The 21,586-nt window shown below is 41.3% G+C and overlaps 1 protein-coding gene across 8 annotated transcripts in view; it reads right to left on the reverse strand.

Annotated features, from left to right (window-relative positions):
* KCNMA1 (potassium calcium-activated channel subfamily M alpha 1) overlaps positions 1 to 21,586 on the reverse strand; it is a 917,791-nt gene that overhangs the window by 868,039 nt on the left and 28,166 nt on the right. The window contains exon 2 of one of the 8 annotated variants that reach the window (XM_069068321.1): positions 5,874 to 6,344. The exons of the other annotated variants lie outside the window; for them this stretch is intronic. Coding sequence (XP_068924422.1) covers positions 6,261 to 6,344 — 84 coding nt within the window. The 3' untranslated portion in view covers positions 5,874 to 6,260. Of the gene's footprint in view, positions 1 to 5,873; positions 6,345 to 21,586 lie in introns of those variants that run through there. 8 annotated transcript variants of the gene reach the window in all.

Here is a 21,586-nt window from a genome sequence, read left to right on the forward strand (position 1 = left end):
AAGGAGATAAGCCTGTGTGTGGGTGGGCTGAAAGAAAGGCATAGTCAACTCTTCCTTTATCCACAGAGCATTTTCAATCCTGGGACACTCTCTCCCACAATCCAGCAAGAACTCAGGGAAAGCAAACTCCTTTTACTATTGGGCAATATAGAACATAATTAGGTTACTAGTTGCCCAGAAAAAAAATATCAGATTAATTCTAAATATATATTTTCTATATTTTTCCAAATACATGTTTCTCTGTTTTTCTATATTTTCCAAATATATATTTCTATATTTTCCCAAACATATATTTTATTCTTTTTCAGTTCTCCAAAGTGGGGGTAGGTCAAGCAAAGAAGTAGATTAGGGGGTAGGAAACTTCCCTGCTTTAATACTCTAAAGACAACTTCAAAAACTATTTTGAAAACCAAAATTATTTCCTCATCAATCTCTGCAGATTATTAGCAGCTGACAGGATAGGGAAAGGGTTGGACTAGATAGACTAGTCTTTAGGCCTCTAGATAAAAGACACAGATCCCATATATGAGAGCTGATGCTGAAAAGTACTCAGGTGGCCTTTACTGAAACTCTCCTTCCAGAAATAGCAAGGTGACACTGCGGAGTCAAAAATCTGGGTTTGAATCCTGGCTGCACTATTCATCATCTGTCTTGGGTATCTCAAAGGTCCCTTTCAGCTCTGAATCCTTCCATGCTGTGTTGCTCTGTGAGACTGAACAGACCCTATGACCCAGGATACGAAGTATCAGCCCTTTTCCCTCAGTGGACCCAGATTTTTGGTGACTCCTTCTTCCCACACCGCCTCTCTTTTCTCTAAATCTAATACTTTTGTGACAACTCTCATTTCCCTCCCAATTAGATACCTGCTATTCACCTGGAGAAAGATGAGTTAAGAGGGAAGATACAGAAGGTTCCACATGAATCTTTTTCACTTATCAAAAAATAATACACTGGGTGTGGCTAGGTGGCACAGAGAATAGAGCACCTGCCCTGGAGTCAGGAGGACCTGACTTCAAATTAGGCCTCAGACACTTAACACTTCCTAGCTGTGTGACTTTGGGCAAGTCATTTAACCCTACTTTCCCCCCTCCAAAAGGCAAAATAATAATAGTAATCTGCATTGTTGATGGATAAATCATGTCAACAAACATTTATTAGTGCTTACTATGTGTCAAGCATTGTTCTAAGTGCTGAGGGTGTAAAAAAAAATGCAAAAATCACCCTTGATCTCAAGGAACTCACATTCAATTCATCTGCCTCAGCTACCACATCTGCAAAATGGGGATAATGCAGCACCCACCTCCCAGGGCTGTGAAGTTCAAATGAGATATTTGTAAAGTGCTTTGCAAACCTTGAAGATGTATATAAATGATAGATATTACTATCATTGGTATTAGTATTATGGAATGACATGATTTATATGATGCAATGCCTCTCAGTCAACACCTTCATGCCTTCATGACCTACCACCAACAGCTGTAGAGGGGACTCATGCCTTGGATGTAAATGGGAATCGGCTAGGAGAACTCTAAGTGAATCTTCTAACTCACAGACTTGGGTCATTCTTTTCTGTTCATCTCATGTGCTATGCATCCACATCTGTGAGTCTGCCTTAAATGGAGAACCCCTAGAGAGGTTAATTAGTTTAGGGAATAAATAAATACAACTTAACATAAAATCTTTGAGGGAACCAAGATGGAACAGGTTCTAATTCTGTCTGGGGGGAAGGGCTTTCATTTCATTCCACTCTTTCTACGATAGTGATAAAAAGCACCCTACCAAGATGTCCAGAGAGCTTATGTCTTTTTTTTTTCTTATTTCTATTTTCTCTTTCTCCTTTGCTTTTCTCCTCCCTTCTACCTTGCTCTTTTCCAGGAGGGCTGGGATGGTCTGGGATGAAGAGACTAGAGAAGAGGGGTGATCTGTGTGGATCCACACATGTCAGTAGAAAACCATTACTGTCTTCTCCCCCTCCTCACTTCCCACCCTAGTTTGAAGCCTGGATAAGAACGTTAAAAGGTCTCCTGTTATATCAACTCCTATTCAACTAATATCCAAGGAATATCAAAAGAATTCCATATATTGGATGGATTCCCCTGTGGGCAGCTTATATGGTGAGTCAAGAGTTGGACAGGACAGAGGCATGGATGGGTTGCAATTTGCATCATTGGAAGGAATGTCCACATCAGTAAGGTCCCAAATCCAATGGAGCATTATATTAATCAACCAGTTCTGTCTTCTCGATCTTGGGCAATGAACACAGAGTCTTAGCTCTTCACTATAGTGTATAAGCTTTTGATGGAGCAAAAGGCTGGCAAAAAATCTGGCAAGAATGGCCTATGGGGGCTGAGAAGTACCTTCACCAAGGCCATTGTCTGTAAGAAATAACTCATCCGATGGCTGAACAAACTGTGGTATATGATCATGACAGAATACTATTGTGCTATAAGAAATGATAAGCAGGAAAATCTCAGAAAAACCTGGAAAGACTTACATGAGCTGGTGCAAAGTCAAATGTACTGTGTACAAAGTAACAGCAATATTGTAAGATGATCAGCTGTGAATGACTTAGCTATTTTCAGTAATACAATGATCCAAGACAATTCTGAAGGATTTAGGATAAAAAAAAAATGCTGTCCATCCCCAGAGAGAAAACTGATGGTGTCTGAATACAATTGAAGCATACATTTTTTACTTTCTTTATTTTTCTTGAGGTTTTTTTTTATTTTTGGTCTGAATTTTCTTTCACAACATGACTATCATGGAAATGTTTTGCATGACTACACATGTGTAACCTATATCGAATTACTTGCCTTCTCAGTGGGGGGAGGAGGGGAAGGGGAGAGGAAGGGAGAGAATTTGGAACTCAAAGTTTTAAAAAATGAATGTTAAAAAATGTTTTTGCATGTAACTGGGGAAAAATAAAATCCTAAATAAAAGTTCCTGTCAAAAAATAAATAAATAAATGACTCACCCAGCAAGTGCATCTAGCGAGAAGAGTTATCAGGATAGAAAATCATAACAAAATGACTGAATATTCTCCTTGTTTCTCTTCATCTATCCAAATCTTTTCCATTCTATGGAAATAATAGCAAGGTCCATCTCCACCACGAAGTCTGATGATTGTCATTGATTTGAATCTCTCCTTTCTCTGAATTCCTCTAACCCTGAGCATCAGGACCATGTGGTCTACCACATAGAGTACCATGCAAAGAGTAAGCTTTTGTTATTATCTCATCCTTCCCCATTTTTTTTCACCTTAGTCTTGTCTCTCCAGCTAGACAATAACTGCCTGAGGACTAGACCATGTCTTCTTGTCCTTCTTCATCTGCCATGTTAGATAGCATGGCAAGGGACAACTCAAAGGTACCTTCAAATACTTCTTCCTTGACTGACATGGTCAGAGGAAGGTGAAACTAAGAAAAGGGTAGTTCCCCATATCTGACATCCAGAAAACTGTATTCTGACTACCCATGGACAGAGAGATTTCAAAGCACTGCCTTATACATTATTTTATTTGATCCTTGCAACAATTCTCTAAAGGAGGGAGGACATGGCATGGTCCATTTTACAGAGGGCAAAATGAGGCTCAGAGAGGCAACCAGTTGCTGTTGTGGACAGAGCCCTGAACCAGGAGTCAGGATGACCTAAATTCGAATTTGACCTCAGGCACTTACTAGCTATGTTACCTTGGACAAGTCACTCAACCACTGTCTGCCATGATTTTCTCAAGTATAAAGAGAGGATAATAGTACCTACCTCCTGGGGTTGTTGTGAGGATCAAATGAGATTTAGACCAATGCCTGGGACATAGTAGATGCTTCTTCATTACCCCCTCCCAGAGAAGTGAATTCACTTAACTATTGTCACACAGCATATAGGAGGAGAGGATTAGAATTTACCCTGATGCTCCTTCTACTAAACCAAGCATATCAATGATCCCCCAGTAGTTTCCATCACCAAAGTTAAGTCCCAAAAAAATTAACTATAAAAAAGAAGAGATAAGATAAAAATTATTCTCAAAATGAAAGGAAAATATAAGTGATATTATGGGACACATGCCTTTTATTGAGCTTCAGTTAAGGAACAGTTTGCCCAAGGGCTTAGCGAACCACATGAAAAATGACCCCACCTTATACTCAAATCATAAAATTTTATAGCCCTGGATGACACATTTGCTGTCCCTTATTAATCTGCGAGCCAAAATATCTATTGACAAATTGCCTCCATCAGCCCAGGGCACAAAGCTGCTTTCCCTTTTCATTACAATAAAGGCATCTCAAAGCAGGACTTTACAGGTCAGAGTATAATCCTTACCATCTATTTCTCTCTAGAGGTTATCACCATGGAGGCTCACAGAGCTTGAACTAAGTATTATATTCAACTTGCACTCTCTTGTCCTAATGACTCAACCAATAACTATCTAGGCCTGAAAAGTCACTTCCTGCCCTTCATAACATGGTCAAGGTCAAGTTGATCCAGGAAGGGTAAATTTAGAGAATTATAGCCAAATAATTCTAGATTTTGAGCTTAAAGGGGCCTTCCAGATTATCTAATTCAAACTTTTCATTTTATGGTCAATGTTCATTTATTGAGCACCTACTATGTACAAGATACTCTTAGCTAAAGGACTGGAATACAAAGAAAGGAATCCCCCATCCTCAAGGAGCTCACGGGCTGACAGGGGAGACAATGTGCAAGCACTTAGGAACAAACTAGTACAAAACTGAGAACCAGGGAAGGGAACTAATCACGACAGTCATTCATGATATAGCAGAGACCCACACCTAATGCATGAGACTCAGAACCCCTTGAACATGAGGACATAGGCACAATGTCAGATCCATGCCAAAGCATTCACGGGACAGAGACAATGCACACACACACACACACACACACACACACACACACACACTAACACCCTGCTCACCCTGCTTGGTTCAGTGGAAAGGGCACCTGGGTAAATTCTCATCCTTTCCTCCTACCTATAGCATATAATGTAATTTACAAATGTATTACTAATTTTTTTTAAAGTAAGGCCTTGGTTTCCTCTGCTTAACAGGAGCAGAGTTGGCCTTATAGGTAGGCAGACTTGGAACCTCTCTAATTGTTCAGTAAAATTTCACAAGTGCCTCTGAGGCCTTCTAGCCCATCCCACCCCACCCCGCCAAAAAAACCCTGAAAGCATAGCTTCTTAGCCCTGAAAGGAACCAAAGCTCCTCTACTCCACGACCCTCACTTTATAGATAAAGAAATTAAGGCCCAGAAAGGGAAGGGAGGGAGGGGAGGAGGAAAATGATGTCCCCAGTGCTACAGAGTCGACAGCAGAACAGGGGTTACAGCTGCACCCAATACAAAGATGAGCACTTTTTCCATAACCTAGATTACCTTTACTTGTTTGATCTCTCTGATACCTGGAATGCTAACATTAAAGCTTCAGTTATTCAGTTTATGGTCTGGAAAAATGCAAACTCCCTTTGCCAGACATTTGGTCCTTAAAAATAAATATAGTAATATAAAATATTATAACAATATAATACAATAATAAATACAGTAATATATAATACATTTATTAGATCCTCTCCAGGCAGCACCATTTGATGATGAAGGGGAAGAAAGGGCAGGAAGGTCCTGGGGCAGTGATGTAATGGGACCCAGTGCATGGGGTTTCAAAGAGTAACCAAGGGCATGGCTTGAAGCAAGAGTCTGTAAGTCACTAGTGTCAAACTCAAAAAGAAACAGATCCTTGCTGGCTGCATATTGACTTAAAAAAAACACACACACACATTAGAATTGTCTATGTTGTATTATATTTTTATTTATTTTGGTAAACACTTTCCAATTACATTTTTATCTGATTCCAGCTACATTTCAGGGTTGTGCAGTCTGTGTGCAACGAGAAAGTTGACACCTCTGCTCTAAGAAACATGGGGGTCTTCACCCATCTTATTAGACTAACATCATGTTATCAGGTTCAATCCTGAGGGTCTTCCCCTCCCACTTTGATTTTTTTTCTTTTTTTCTAATTAAAGGGGCCATCCTTTCACTCACTTCTTGAAGAGGCCTATTCACTGAATGGGCATTACCTCACTCTAAGTTAGTATCTGAAAAGGCCTCAGCCTAAAAGGACCAGGGTCTCCCATTGCATCCTGGGTCATCTCCAGTCATCCTGATGAGTATCTGGTCACTGGGTTCAGATGGTTCTGGAGGAGAAAGTGAGGCTGGTGACTTTGTCCAGCTCTCCCTCACTCAAATCAAAGTCAACTGCAAGTCATGTCTTCATCTCCCTGATGCCATGGTCTTCTTCGAGAATGAAGGACAAATACAACACAACAACATGATATCTGGGAAGAAACAATGGACTGAATCAGGAGAAAGTGTCACTAGCTCTGGGGACTTTATATGGGCAACTAGGTAGTGCAGTAGATAGACTGCCTGGCCTTAGAGTCAGGAAGACTTATCTTTCTGAGTTCAGATCTGACCTCAGACACTTACCAGCTGTGTGACCCTGAGCAGATCACCTAACCTGTTTGCCTCAGTTTCTTCATCTGTAAAATGAACTGGAGAAGGAAATAGAAAACCACACTAATATATTTGCAAAGAAAACCCCAAATGTGGTCATGAAGAGTCAGATAAAACTAAATAACCAGAAGTTATATGCTCTTGGATTCAGTCAAAGGAGGACCCAGAGGGTCGAGGCCACCAGTTCCCCACCCTTGCCCTTGGACAAAGTATCTATTCTCTCTAACTTCAGTTTCCTAATCAGGAAAGTGAGTTAGTCTAAATCAGGGTTTCCTAATCTGGGATCTGTAAGCTTGCTTTTTTAAAAATATTTTGATAACTGAACTTCAACTTAATTAGCCTCCTTTCTAACACTATGTTTCTGAAAACATTCTTCTAAGAAAGGGTCCATGGGTTTCACCAGAGAGTCAAAAGTATTCATGAAACAAACAAACAAACAAAAAGGTAAGAACCTCTGATCTAAATAATTATTTCTGTCTGAAATTCTATGGTGACTATTAACTAGGGAGAGGTTATATTTTCCTCTCCAGATGAACTTCATTCCTGATCATGCCCCTGTACTATGACATATCCAAATTCAAACAAAAGGAAAACCAGAATGGAGAATTATAGAGTCTTAGAGTTGGAAAGAATCATAAAGGTCGTCTTTTCCATTCTTGTGTGAGAGGATGGAGCTTCCTGATTCTGACCCTTCTCCTGCCATTAACAAGCTCTTTGCTACCTTTCCCTCAAAGGCCCTCACTCCTTTCTATTCTTACTATCCTTTCAGTCTCACCTATTCCTCCAATCCACAGGTCCCTGCTGGTGATAACCCTGGTCAAGCTGTCCCTTTGTCCCAGTTGATGAATGGACCCCTTCATTCACTCATTACATGGACCAGTCCATGGGTCTGCCTGAGATAAGGGTAGGCACAGAGACACACTCAAAACATTCCTAGACACAAGCTCTGGGAATATTCATTCAGCACCAGGACCCAGCCAGGGAATGATGTGTTAATGCTAGAGGTCCAGCAGCAGGTGGGGAAGGAAAGGGAAGGTGGATTGTTGGCAAAACAAACAGAATTTCACACTATTTATCTGTGTCTCTCAAGCTTTGTAGAGGGGTTTGCTATAGGTTTTTGGCTTCAGTCACAACTGTCTTCAGAAGAAAACAAATCAGGCATAAAAACTATAAGAGGGTTCCATTTGAAAGGCTGAGTAAAAAATAGGATTCCCACATCACACGCTCCCCCTGTTGCCCTCGGGGCTCCCAATACTGCTAAAAATAAAGCAAAGAGCTATGGTATTTCAAATGCTAGAGTGGGCAGAATTCCCTGAAAGGCTGCATTCAGTATTTCCCTTCTTATTTTCTTCACCCTGCCCCAACTCCATCCCCCTTACTCTGAAAAAAAAAAACACTTAAGCTATGAATTTCTACAACAAAATTCATCTGTTAAGGAGCTTTGCACTCCTGGAAAAAATAATTTCCAGGGATAATGAGGTGAAATATTTTGGATCTAGAAGTCTGATCCATTTCAAAGATACAGCCAGTGGCTCCCAGGAATGCATAGGCCAAGGCTTAGATCACAGTGCGGGATGCATATCGTCTGGTTGGACACAGCCCTCCCTATCCATCTTGGAGTCAAACCCTCCCCAAGATAACCTCCTGTTCAGGGAGGGAAAAGAAGAGGTGGCTATTCCCACTGATGCTACAAAGGACCTGGGGCTCATATACCTGCAATCAGTCTATATTTCCACCTTCCACATTCCCAATGAGAATAGAACCCCGTCCTGACACATACCCCTCAGATTGTCCCTGTAAGACTTTTTCCCCCTTCCAGTAGAAAAGGTTCACTGGACTGATTTTATTTGTATATGAATTGTGGGGGAAGCAGAGCAGTGAAGTAAAATTTCTTTTTCTTCTCTTCTCTCTCTTATAACTAGATATGCATCTCAGAAAAAGGTGAGATGCAGAATCAGAGGATGACAGATTTAGAGCTGGAAGGAATTCCAGAGGTCAGCTAGTCCAACCCCGTCATTTTACAAATGAGGAAACTAATCCAGAGAAGTGAAGGGACTTGTCTAAGGTCACTCAGGTTATAAGCATCAGGGGTGAGATTTGTCTCCATGTCCTTTGTTCCACAATGTCACCCCTATCTTGGCCAAGATCACACAAATAAGTAGAATTGGAACAATTAAAGATGATTTAATTAATCACATTGATGAAATAGGCAATCCAAAAGTACTATGTGCACCCCCTAGAAAAATAAATTTACATTTACTTTGTATCAGCAGTGTATGTGTTGTTTCCCTCTGCTAGAACATAAGTTCCTTGAGAGCAGGCACTGTCTCATGAATTTGATTGGGATTTATAAAAATACTCAGCAATTCATAAAGTATCTGATGCATAGTAGGCGCTTACTGAATTCTTGAGGTTCGATATACTTAGTCCCTCAGGGAATACACAGAAATTTAAGTCTTCCCAGTTTTGAAGAAATTTCTAACCTAGTAGGAAATGCCAAGCATGAATAAACACAGGTCAAATTAAATAATAATGTAATAAAAGCAATGTAAGTCTTATGCAGGAAAATTTAGATAGATTTCATCCTGGATGGTTTGGGCTGAGAAAGGGAAAACGGCCATGTCCTCTGACAAGACAGAAGCTTCTCTGTCAACCTTAGCTAGAAGGCAACACATTAAATATTTATTGGTTCAGTGACCTCACAAAAATTACATTGGCTCCTTTGTGACTCATTCACCTCGGGCACAAAGGCAAGGTTGAAGACACTACCAAGCTTCCAAAATGGAGCAGATCCCATTAAGAACAGCTGATTCGAAAATGCTCCTATGTACTGCCTTAGAGTTCCCTTTCCAAATTGCCCTGTACAATCCCCCAGCTGAGGGGAGGGGAAAGGGAATGTAAGCCCATTCCAAGGCGCCTACCATATGTTCCTGGGCAGCTATAAAAGATCCAGGGGGGAAAAAAATCACCTGTTGGGCGGGGTGGGAAGGAGGATAAACATAAGTAACAATAAATGCATTAAGTTTAAGAGAACTCCCAAAGTACCCCACTGCCACTCAGGCAACCCAGCTGCTATGTTCCAGGGACATATGGAGATGAGAACAGAGCTTCTCTGGAGATGACCCCTACCATCTAGGTCAAGGACACAAGGTTGGAATGATGGCATTAGGATGTTGGAGTTGGGCTCCTGATTCTATGACCTATCATGTATTGGCTGCCTCATGAGGGAATGAGATCACACTAGCCGTATTGGGACAAAGACTGGATGACCATTTGTCAGGGATTTGAATGGGAAGGAGGTTGATGTTGAAGACCCCAAGGCCCTATGAATTTACATTTCTAGAACTACAGGGCAGCTGCTTCAAGGTCAGCTTAGAGTCCACAAATTCTAAAGAGATAGGAAACCCTGAGCAGTCTCTACCCCAAGTTTTGCTGGATCTATAATCATTCAATAAGCATTTACCAACTAACTCCTATTTGCCACAGAGCTCTGAGAAGTGCTTTGGAACAGAGGCAGAAAGGAAATGATCCCTGTCCTCAAGTAGGTTACAATCTATGGGGGAGGGGGGAAAATTAACATGGACACATATAAACATATGCAAAAATATGTCTTGGTTAATTTGGGGGGGGGTGCTAGTAGTGGAGAGGATTTGGAAGGACCTTGTGTAGGAGACAGCATTCGGATTGAAATTTGAAGGAAACTAGGGATTTTAAGAAGTAAAGGTGAGGATGTTGGCCTAAACACTACCTATTTCTTTATCCAAAGTTCTGACCAGTTACCAAGGGGCAGCAAAAATGGTCCAGAGGAGGACCTGAGTTCAAATCCAGCCTCAAAGACACTTACTAGCTGTGTGACCCTGGGCAAATCACTTAACCCTGTTGGCCTCAATTTCCTCATCTGTAAAACAATCTGTAGGAAGGAATGCAAACCACTCCAATATCTTTGCCAAGAAAACCCCAAATAGGGTCACAAAGAGTCAGGCATGATTGAAATGACTGAACAACAACAAATCAAAACTCTCAGAAAGATTCCCCTAAAGCTCTCAGGTGGAGCCCCCAAAGGGAAAAAGAAACTTTTTGACAAACCTGCCTAAACCCACCAGTAATTTACCCCTCTTATGCTTGGCAACCCACAATTAGATACAAGTATCTTTCCAGGAGAAACTTCCAGACCCAGAACAGCGAGTCCCTGATTCAGAGAAGATGCATAGTAAGCGAGAAATGTTTTAAATAGACCTGGCTCCCACCTCGGGTAATGGGAGACTAGTTTGTGAGTAGCCAGTCCCCTGTAGTCAAGGAGATGAGAGACAGCTTAGTACATCAAAGTCAGGCCTTGCCAAGTAATGCATCTCACAGACCCCTAAAGCCCTAGGAGCTAGAAGTAGTATTCAGAGTTCATTTGGTCCATCCCCCTGCATGTAAGTAGCCATCTGAACTATCTTGGACCATCTGGTAACAAATCCTTCTGCCCCATCGGTGGTAGAGTCTATACTGGATATACTTTCACAAGGTACTGAATCCTGGGCACTAAGGATGATTATTTTCACTGAAATTCAAACTTATCTCCCCAAAAGTAAGACATGGCATGGTATACCTTGGCCACAAGACAGAAAGGGAAAAAACATAGAGAGGAAATGTAGGTTACAGGGGACTCTCAGTATCAAGTATGGGCAGGAGCCATGATGGGGCATGGAACACATTGTTTCTGTATCTCCAAAGAAATGGTTGCCAGGAGACAGTATGCTACTGTTGCTTTAAAAAAAAATGCTAGATGTGGTATTGGGGACGAGATTGAACACCAGCTCTGCCACTTGCTACCTGTGTGACTTGGGGCAAATCATGCTATGCCTCACTCTCAGCAGATGTCAAATGAGAACACTGAATTAGACACACTCGAAAGTGCCTTCCAGTTCTAAATGTAGGGTCCCAGAATCCTAGGATTCTCTAATCCAGGTGTGAAAAGAGAAAATTTAAGAGCTGCCAAGACAGACTTTTGAAGATTCAAATATGATGAAAAGAAAGACCCAGTACCCCTTAGATAAATATCTCCTAAACTCAGACTTCAACAAAGCACCTCTATTCAAAAACCTTTCAATTTCCTGCCCCAAACTGTAAGAAATCAGAATGCCTCTGTCTGGTTTTCAACCATCTCCCTAATCTGACTCCTATAATTCTGAACCTATTTCCCAGTATTCTGATAAGGGTTCCCTATATTATAATGAGATTATTCTCCTTCTAAGCCAAGAAAATACACCATGCTTGCTCCTGTCCAATGGGTCATCACCGGTGTTGCTCTATAATACCCAAGGTCTAGCCAAATTCTGCCTATCCAAAACCTTTCCATTTCCCAGACCCAAGATTTTGTCCCTTCCTCCTCTACAAGGTCTTTCCTAATGCTCCCAACCCTTGTTCATCCATTCTGAGTTCCTCTGACATTTCTGGTCTACTATAATCTATACTCCAAAACACAGCCATCGGCTGTATATTGTCTTCTCTTGTTTGTCATTGCTTCACACTGGTTAGTTGCTTTTCCTCCTGGAGTATACCCTACAGCACCCAGTATACAGCCCTGAGGATAGAGTAGATTCCTAGGTCCTGAGGATACAACAGGTGCCCAGTACCAAGAGTCTGGTGCTGAGGATATAGCAAGAGCCCAATAAATCCTTGGCTGGCAATTGGCAAAGGATATGTTTCCCTTCTTGACCAGGTCAATCTACTATCTTCTTGGCAAGCACAGGGTTCAAGAGGAAAAGCAAGCAATCCCTCGAACATTTAAAGTTCTCAAACAGCTTCAGAGCTGAGGGGCACAGTTGGACATGCTGCTTCCACATCTTATTTTCCTTCGTCACTGACATAGTAGGAATTCAAGTTTCATAGTCAGTGAGGACACTTGAAGCCACAATACAGATTCCAAACTCTATCTGGCACCTAATAAACAGGGGATATGGTAGCCCAAGTGTTTAGGTAGACAAGCAAACCCTTGAGGCGCACTATTAGTGAGTAAATAAAGATCCAGTTATATCAGTTGCCTGGAAAACAGACAGAAGAAAGCCAAGAGCCACCAGCTGGCTCTCCCAAAGATTCAGTTCTAAAGATAACTGCCCCAAAACACAGATATCCAATTTGGAAAAAAAAATGCTGATATTTATTAGAAGGAAGGGGCAAATAGATGGTCCAGTGGATAGAGCACTATACCTGGAATCAGGAAGACTTGAGCTCAAAACTGGCCTCAGACATTTATTGCCTATGTGACCCTGGGCAAGTCACTTAACCCTGTTTATCTCAGTTTCCTTATCTATAGAATGAGCTGGGGAAGGAAATGGCAAACCACTCCAGCATCTTTGCCAAGAAAATCCCAAATGGGGTCATGAAGAGTTAGTCATAACTGAACAACAACAAAGCAAAACTTAAAAGTTTGCAAAACAAATTATTTATGTTATGATTATGTTCCTAGCACACAATAATAATAGCTATTTATATAACATTTAAAAGTCTGTAAATCGCTGTACATATGTTACCTCATTTGATTCTCACAACAACCCAGTAAGGTAGGTTCTATTATTATATCCCTCCTACAAATGAGGAAACTGAGCCTCAGAAAGAAAAGCTTGTGCCATGATAAAAGGGAGACAGACAGACAGAGGGGGAGGGGGAGAGAGAGGGAAAGAGAGAAAGAGAGAAAAAAAGGAAGAAAGAGAGAGAGGGAGAGAGAGGAAGAGAGAGAGCACATTTACTAAACACTTACTATATGAGGTAAGCAGTGCTAGAGTAAGGCCCTGGAGTAAGGAAGACTAGAATCAAAATCCTGACTCAGAGACATATTAGCTATGACCCTGGACAAGTCATTTAGCCTCTCTTTGCCTCAGTTTCTTCATCTGTAAAATGGAAATAATGATGGCATATAACCCAAGATTGTAGTGAGGAATAAAGAAATATAACATATTATATGTAATAATATATTATATGTGATAATATACACAAACCTTAAAATGTTTTATAAATATCTATCATCATCATCACCGTTATTAAGAAGTCCCTGAGGTTGCCTAGGGTCACACTAGGCACCTGCTAGGAACTACCTGAGGTCAAATAGATATAGAAAGAATTTATTAAGCCCTTCCTATATGCCAGGCAGTGTGACTGGATGTACAAATACAATCAAAAAGGACAGTCCCTATCCTCAGAGAGCTTACACTCTAACAAAAACAGCACAGGAAAAGGAGTTGAGAAGTTGGGGTGGGAGAGGCCATTATGGGGAGCTGGTCTAGGAGTCTCAGGAGCTGGTCCCAGTTTGATGGTGGCCATGGGTGCTTCCTTAAATGGAGGTTCAGAGAGATTTTAACCCAGGTCTTCCTGGTTCCACTTCTGATGCTCTACTCACCACACCATGTTTCCCCATGAAAGGAGGATGGAACCCTAGTTTAGTGAGTTCTACCTTCTATAACTTAGCAACAGCATAAAGGAGTTCCCCAGTACTAACCAGGATTGTACCTTGCACCCCAATCTTTACTGTCCCAGAACAGAAGGCATCTTCCCCAGACAAGGCAAGAAACTCTTGTTTCAGTCTTGCTTCTTTCACTTACTACCTGCTTCCACCTCTGTAAGAGAAGGTAGCTGGACCAGACAACTTCAAAGGGTCCTTCCAGCTCTACAATCATGTATTTTTCAATACCATAAAAATGCATTTGGAGTTTAAAAAGAAAAGTAAGATTCCTGGTACTGTATCAGAGAAGGGAAAGAAAAGGGGAAGAAGGAAGGAAAAGAATTCAGTTCTATTCAAATTTAATGACTATTTTCTGAGTGCCCACTAAAGGAGAGAGGGAGGGAATCCCAATTTCAGTGACAGTTGCTCTCTAAAATAAAAGTGACATAAGCTAAGAACAGGGTGCAACCTTTCTCTCTTCCATTCAACAAGGCTGATGTGCTGAATATAAAATGTCAACTACTGTGAATGCCAAGTCTCCAAATGAGAACAGTCTTTACACCAGGCTTGTAAAGAAATCCATTTCTTGCCCATACCAAGGCTCTACACCTTAAAAATACCTAATTAAAGCTGGAAGGGACCTTTGAGGTCATCTAGTCCAAGACCCTTCTTTTGATGAGGACAAGGGGACCCAGAAACTCCAAGTCTAAGTCACTAAGAAAAAGTGTCCCTGAAACTCTGGAGTTCTAGACCTATGAATCCAATGCCCAGGCTCTTTCTAAGACTCCAACACACTGCCTCATGCCTACTCGGCATTTCTAAGACTCAATTCAGGAAAGATTTCATGAGCCCTTACTTTGTGGACAGAACCTCACTAGGCACTGAGAAAAGGAAATCCCTAGAAAAATAAAAGGTATGCTTTCTTCCTTCTACCAGCTTCCATTCTAACAGACAAGATAACCCAAAACAATACAGATCTGAGGGGTACAATGTTCTAATTCAAGCAAGTTCCATCAACTCTGGGCTTAAGAAGTCAGCGAATGCCTTGAAAAGAAAAGGGAGTCTTTGTGTGTTCTGGCTTAGGCTACCATTACTAATGGGCTTATCTCAGACCTAAATATTTTCCAAGTGCATATTAAACACTTAGCATCTTACAGAGGAGGGCAGTGTTTTGACCCCTTAGATCAGAAGCCTCTGGCCATGGAGTTCATAAATCAATGATACTTCATGACTCTAACTGGCCAAGTATAACCCAATAGTCTCCAAGGAGTAGAGACAAATCGATTTTATCTTTGAGGAAACTACTTTTTATTGAGGTCAATTCTTCTCTTTCCCCAATGTACTGTCTTTATTTCACCTCTTTTACCCCCTTCAAAGAATATTGATTGAAAAACCAGAGAAACTGGGTTTGAAGGTCAGTTTTGTCACAGTATATGTGGCCGTATGCTAGTCACTTTCCTTTTCTTTGATCATCTTCCTCATCTATAAAAATGGGCAGCATAGAGAATTTGGATTAGGTTGAGGTTCTCTAACCTTTTTTTCCATCATGGATCCCACTGGCAGTCTGGGGAAACCTACAGACCCCTTCTCAGAATACCGTTTCTAAATGTATAAATTAAAATTTGTAGAATTACACAGGAAACCAGTTGTAATGAAATAGTTATTGCACATTTTTTAAATTCATGGATCCCTTGAAATCTGTCCATGGAAGGATCTACAAATGTCAGGTTAAGAATTGTGGATTAGATTACCTCTAGGGGTACTTCCAGCTCTAAATCTAAGGTTCTGGGTATTCTATAGAACATGGGGAATTTTCCAAGGCAGGGGAACCATGAAGGTAGCAAGAGTAACAATCTAAATGCTTAAGGTACACTAAGGTTCACACAATGCTTTCTTCAAAACAGCCTTGTAAAGCAGGTAGTACAAGTCTTTTCTTCTCCATTTTACAGGTAAGGAGTTTGAGGCTCTAAGAGGTTAAGTAATTTCACTGTAATGGCACTGCTAATATACAGAAGAGGCAGCATTTGAAACCAAACCATGCTGCTCCCCAATTCTACAGCAGAAAAAAACCATGATCCAAAAGGAAAATCCAGGTGTAGCCCCCCCCCCCCAACTCTCTCCCTTTGGCTCCAAAATATAATGGGGAAAGGGGTCTCTGGGCTCCCTCCCCCCTGAATGGTGATGCTACACAGTTTAGAGCTCATTTCCATACTGCCCTAAACAATCCTCTCATTCTTCCAGGGTAGGTATTCTTTCCTCAACCGAGTTACAAGCTGCTAAAAACTGAAGACTGTGGCTCATTCTTCTTTTAATCCCCCCAAAGGGTTAAAGTTTATGATTCATTCTCCTTTTAATCTCCAAAAGGTTGACAGTGTTAACTACCTGGTGGGCATTAAACGGTTGTTGATTGACTGATTGAGATCTGTTCTCATTCATACATCTTAACAAAATATCCAAAATCCAGCACTTGTCTCCAGTTAATATTCCTTATCAACAATAAAAATCCCTTATCTTTATATAGTGCTTGATGGTGTATGACAAGGTTTCACCACTCTTTCCCTGGAGGAACATAGAAACCCTGGGAAGCAGGTATTGCAAGAACTTTCCTCCCCATTTTACAGATGAGTAAATTGAAGTCCAGAGAGGTCATAGCATCATAGCTCTAGATCTGGAAGAGATCTCAGAGATCCAAGAATCTAACATCTTCATTTTACAGGTGAGGAAACTGAGGTGGGTAGGGAGTTAAGGGATTTATCCCAGATCATATAGATAATAAACATCAGAGGGAGAATTTGAACCCAGGTCCTCTGACTCTGGAGTAGATTTTTTTTTCCGCTCCATCCTTTATCTAGTCCAACCCCATTATTTTAAGGAGGACACTGAGGCAGCTAAATAATTCAATGAATAAAGTGCTTAGCTTGAAATCAAAAAGACTTGAGTTCTAATCCAGCCTTATATACTTATCAGTTGTGTAACCCTGGGCAAGTCACTTTAACCTCTGTCTGCCTCAGTTTCCTTAGCAGTATTAAATGAGGATAAAAATAGCATCTACCTGCCAAGGTTATTGTAGAACAAATGAGGTAAGATTTTCGATGTAGCAGGTATCTAATAAATGTTTGTTTCCTTCCTTCCAGAGGGCCTGTTAGGTGAGCTTAACTCACAGAGTTATTTTTCAGATCCAATGAGACAAACTATGTATAGTACTTTGCACATTTTAAAATTCCATATAAGCAGCAGCTATTCTTTCAAGTAAACCAGGAAACTCATTTATGCATCTTGGTTGTCTTGGTTCAGCTTCTAGGGGGGGAACCCCTAATAGGAAAAGAAGCTCTAATCCAGCTACTGGGCTCCCCCAGTAGCAAAGGGAGGGTGCAGGAGGGGTTAATTATCAGTAAAAAGACGCTGGCTTCACCTCAGTGGTGTGATTCCCCCCCCCTGCACAGCAAAAACTATAATCACTTCATTCCACAACAGGATCTTTGAGCTTGTGCTAAAATTGCCTCCTCCATTCAATTTGCTTCAATTCAGTTCAGTGCCACTCAATGAAGAAGGCAGCTCCTGCCAGGATTGCTGGTGGCTGGCATGACAGACAGAGTCCTCCTCAAACAAAAAGCAAGAAAAGGCAGAGGGAGGGGGAGGAAAGAGAGCTAATTTGGCATTTTCACAAACACAGACAAATTGTCTGGTGTGAAACTGCAATCCCACCTTTGCATACAACACACAAAATGCCTTTTCTTTGGAGGAAGTCAGGCATGAAAGGTATCAGGAGGCCAGGGCCAAACCACAGACTAGGGGAGGAGTGGACAAACTTTCCAAACTCACCTGGCCCAGGTGCCAATGCCTTGCTCTCCAGGGATGAGAAAGTAGCTTATTCAATCAGAAGTGGGGTTCAGGCATTACACTGGGTCATGCCCAAAGTCTTCACAGAGAAGAAAGAACCTGGCAGCAGTCTTGGAGGAAAAACAGCCTCAGAAACCAAGTGGAAGAAATTGAAACTCAAGAGCACCTACTATCCTAAATCTCAGTCAAAGAATTCATAGAGGTCTCCTTGACTTAGACCCAGAGGTCACATGGTACCAACTCCCTCACATTTTACATTTGAGGAAATTGATCCCCAGAGAATTTTAAAGACTTGTTTAGGGTAGTAAGTAGTGAGGAATTTTAACCCAAATCCACCAACTCTACCCACAATGTTTTTTTTTTCTCAAAGAACCAGCTGCTTCTAAGTCTATAGAAGAACCTGAATGGCAAAACCAAAGACAAAGACATGGGCCCTGACGTAAAGACGCTTATAGTCCAGTTGGGTAGGTGAGGCTGACCCACAGAAAAAGCACTTGTAGGACGTTTACATATAGCACGGTGTTGCCATATAACAACAATAATCACTATTCACATTGTATAACACCTCACAGTCTACAAAGTCCTTCCCTAACAACCCTTTGAAGAAAGCCATGAAAATACTACAGAATCAGGGCAGCTAGGTGGCACAGTGAATAGAGCATTGGCTCTGGAGTCAGGAGCAGCTGAGTTCAAATCCAGCCTCAGACACTTAACACTTACTAGCTGTGTGATCTTGGGCAAGTCACTTAACCCCAATTGCCCTACCCCCAAGAAGCAAAAAAAAAATTTTTTTTAAATAGTAGAGAATCACAAAATCACATATTTTAAGAGTTTGGAATGGGTAAAGACTATAGAGTATTTCTCTTTTTTTTTTGGAGGGGGGAAGGCAGGGCAATTAGGGTTAAGTGACTTGCCCAAGGTCGCACAGCTACTAAGTGTTATGTTAAGTGTCTGAGGTCACATTTGAATTCTGGTCCTCCTGACTCCAGGGCTGGTGCTCTATTCACTGTACCACCTAGCCAGCCCCTGTGGACGATTTCAAGTGATGTTTCAAATGCATAAAATAAAATGCACAGAATTACAAAGAAAGTCAATTAGGTTGAAATAGAGTTATCAAGTTATTTTCTCAAAGTACACAGACCCCCAGTTATGTGGAATAGTCACCCAGACTTCACTTGATCACTCCCATTCCTTCCCATAACAGCCAGTTCCATCTTCTTTACATCAAGCCCAAATCTGACTCTTTCCTTGCAGCTTCTGACCTAATTCTGCCCTACAGGACCTAGGTGAAAAGTTCCAATCCCTCTGCCACATAGCCCTTAAAATATCTGAAGACAAATATCATATTCCCCGTGAGTCTTCTCTTTTTCAGAGTAAACACCCAGTTCCCTTGATTAGCACTGGTACAGTGTGACCTTGAAGCCCTTCACTGTTCTTATCCTCCTCAAGACACACTCCAATGTACTTCCTAAAATACGGCATTCTGCACTAAACACCATCCTGCCAGTAAGCTCTGGTCAGGGCAGAGTGAGTCACCTTTCTAGTCCTAAACACTAGACCTCTTGTAGCTGTATTATAATGTCATTATTCCGATGTGGACTTTGAGTTTCAGAGAGATAAAAGACCTTTCCGTGCCACACAAGCAGGATTGGACTAGAACCCAAGTCTCCTACCTCTTCAGCTAAGGGTTCTTTCCACATCCTCATGGAATACCTTTAAAAGAACCTTAGGAACCAGTGGACAATTATAGAAAGAGCTATGTGTTCTAAGATTTTCATAAGGGCATTCTATATGATCACTCCTACCACGTGGCTCAGCGAGTAAGAGCACCAGCTCCAGCGTCGGGATGACCTGGATCAAATCCGGGCTCAGATACTCAGCACCACACCCAGAAATAACTGGCCGTGTAACCTTGAGCAAGTTACTTAACCCCGATTGCTTAAAAAAAATAAAAATAAAAAAAATATATAATCACTCCTAGATCATCTGAAAACAACCCAAGTAACCTAAAGGTATCCTTATGGGATCATCCACAACTCTCCTGTTCCAGAAGTCAGAATTAGAAGTAATGGTTGAAAGTTGTAGAGGCATAAGTAGATATCACATAAGGAAAACCTTCCCCAAAACCAGAGCTATCTAAAAATGCAAACTAGATCTGCCTTGAGAGGTAGTAAGTAGATTTTCCTCAATCGAGTTCTTCAAATAAAAGCTGGAAAGATACTATAGCAGGACATACTATTCAGACCTACCTCTTGGAGAAGATGGCCACTGATGCCCCTTCCACATCTCGACTTCTGGGATTCTATGACTTTTGTTGGATATTAAAGGGATCAGTAACAATACTGTAAAATTGGGGCAGCTAGGTGGCACAGTGAATAGAGCACCCGTCCTGGAATCAGGAGGACCTGAGTCCAAATCCAGCCTCAGACACTTAACACAGAACTAGCTGTGTGACCTTGGGCAAGTCACTTAACCCCAATTGCCCTCCAAAAAAAAGGAAAAAAAAACAATACTGTAAGATTGGAGGAGGCCATGACTATTTCTCACTCATCTTTACATCCCTGAAGCACCTAACAAAGAGCCTTGTACGTGACCAATGTCCAATAAACATTAGTTGAGTTGATTGGTGCTTAATTTAAAAAAAGATGAGGAGAAAGGGAGGGTCCAATAAAGGAAAAATAGAGGAAGTCTTCCTTGAGGAGGTTGGCATAAAGAAGAATGTTTTCTGAGACACAGAATATGAAATCTCCAAAGATAAAAACATTTGTAGACAAATGAAAACTGATACTTGAGTAAACACAAAAATCTTCTTTAAAACTTGGAACTGCTCCTAATCCTTACCTGAATGTATCAGAGTGGCACCTGTTCCCAGAGTCAGGAAAATAGGACTATTGAAAAATGAAAGCCTGAAATTCTGAAAGGTGTCTTTGATTCATTCGCCTCATGTGTCCCTCCACCCCTGGGCATGATGTGGATCACCATGATAGAAGCGCCAAGACAAGACAGATGGGCTCACCAGGCTTTTCCTCTCTTTCTCTAGCTGCCATACTGAGAGGCCACTTGAATCTCCCCCTCCTGGGAATACACTTGTTCCTTCTATATCCTCTAACACAAGTACACTCCTTCTGCCCCACGTGTAGCTACCCCAACACATCATTTGAGATGAACCCAAGATGTGGTTCCCTCCATAGAATGGGACTCAGAGAGATTCATAGAGACAGGATTATAGAGATTAGGTGAAGAAACCAGGACCCAAATAAATCAGGCAACTTTCCCAGGGACACACAATTGCATACCAATAATGACTAGCCCCTGGCTCTTGTAAATCCTACCCCATTGTCTTTGGGTACCTTTCATCAGATCATAAATTTAGAGTTGACCCTTGGAGATCCTCTAGTCCAACCCTCTCATTGTACAGATGAGACACTAAGGCCCAGAAACACCAAATGATCTATCCAACGTCACATCGGTAATAAGTGACCAGAACTGGGATTAAAGCCAGGGTCCTGTTAGTCTACAGCCAGTGGCCTTGCTCTTTCTTAATGTTTTATTAAAAGCTTAACACCAAATATCAATACAACCAACTAAACTTACTTAGTAGGTTTTACATTAAACTTACTGATTTGTATCCTTATCAATCACAAGAATTTTTCAGTTACTCCCTCTCATTCTCCAGGAGGATTCACTGCCCTTTTATTCTCATGCATTTTTCCTCTACTGTGGTCTTTACTGGTATGTATCCTATCCTTCCAATTCTGCCTTTTTCACTTGGCAGTAGTTCATAAAGATTTTTCCAGATTT

Source organism: Petaurus breviceps, unplaced genomic scaffold (assembly GCF_028583685.1).
Source record: "Petaurus breviceps papuanus isolate PSGF00001 unplaced genomic scaffold, PetGlider_PUasm1.0 90762, whole genome shotgun sequence".
Taxonomy (NCBI): domain Eukaryota; kingdom Metazoa; phylum Chordata; class Mammalia; order Diprotodontia; family Petauridae; genus Petaurus; species Petaurus breviceps.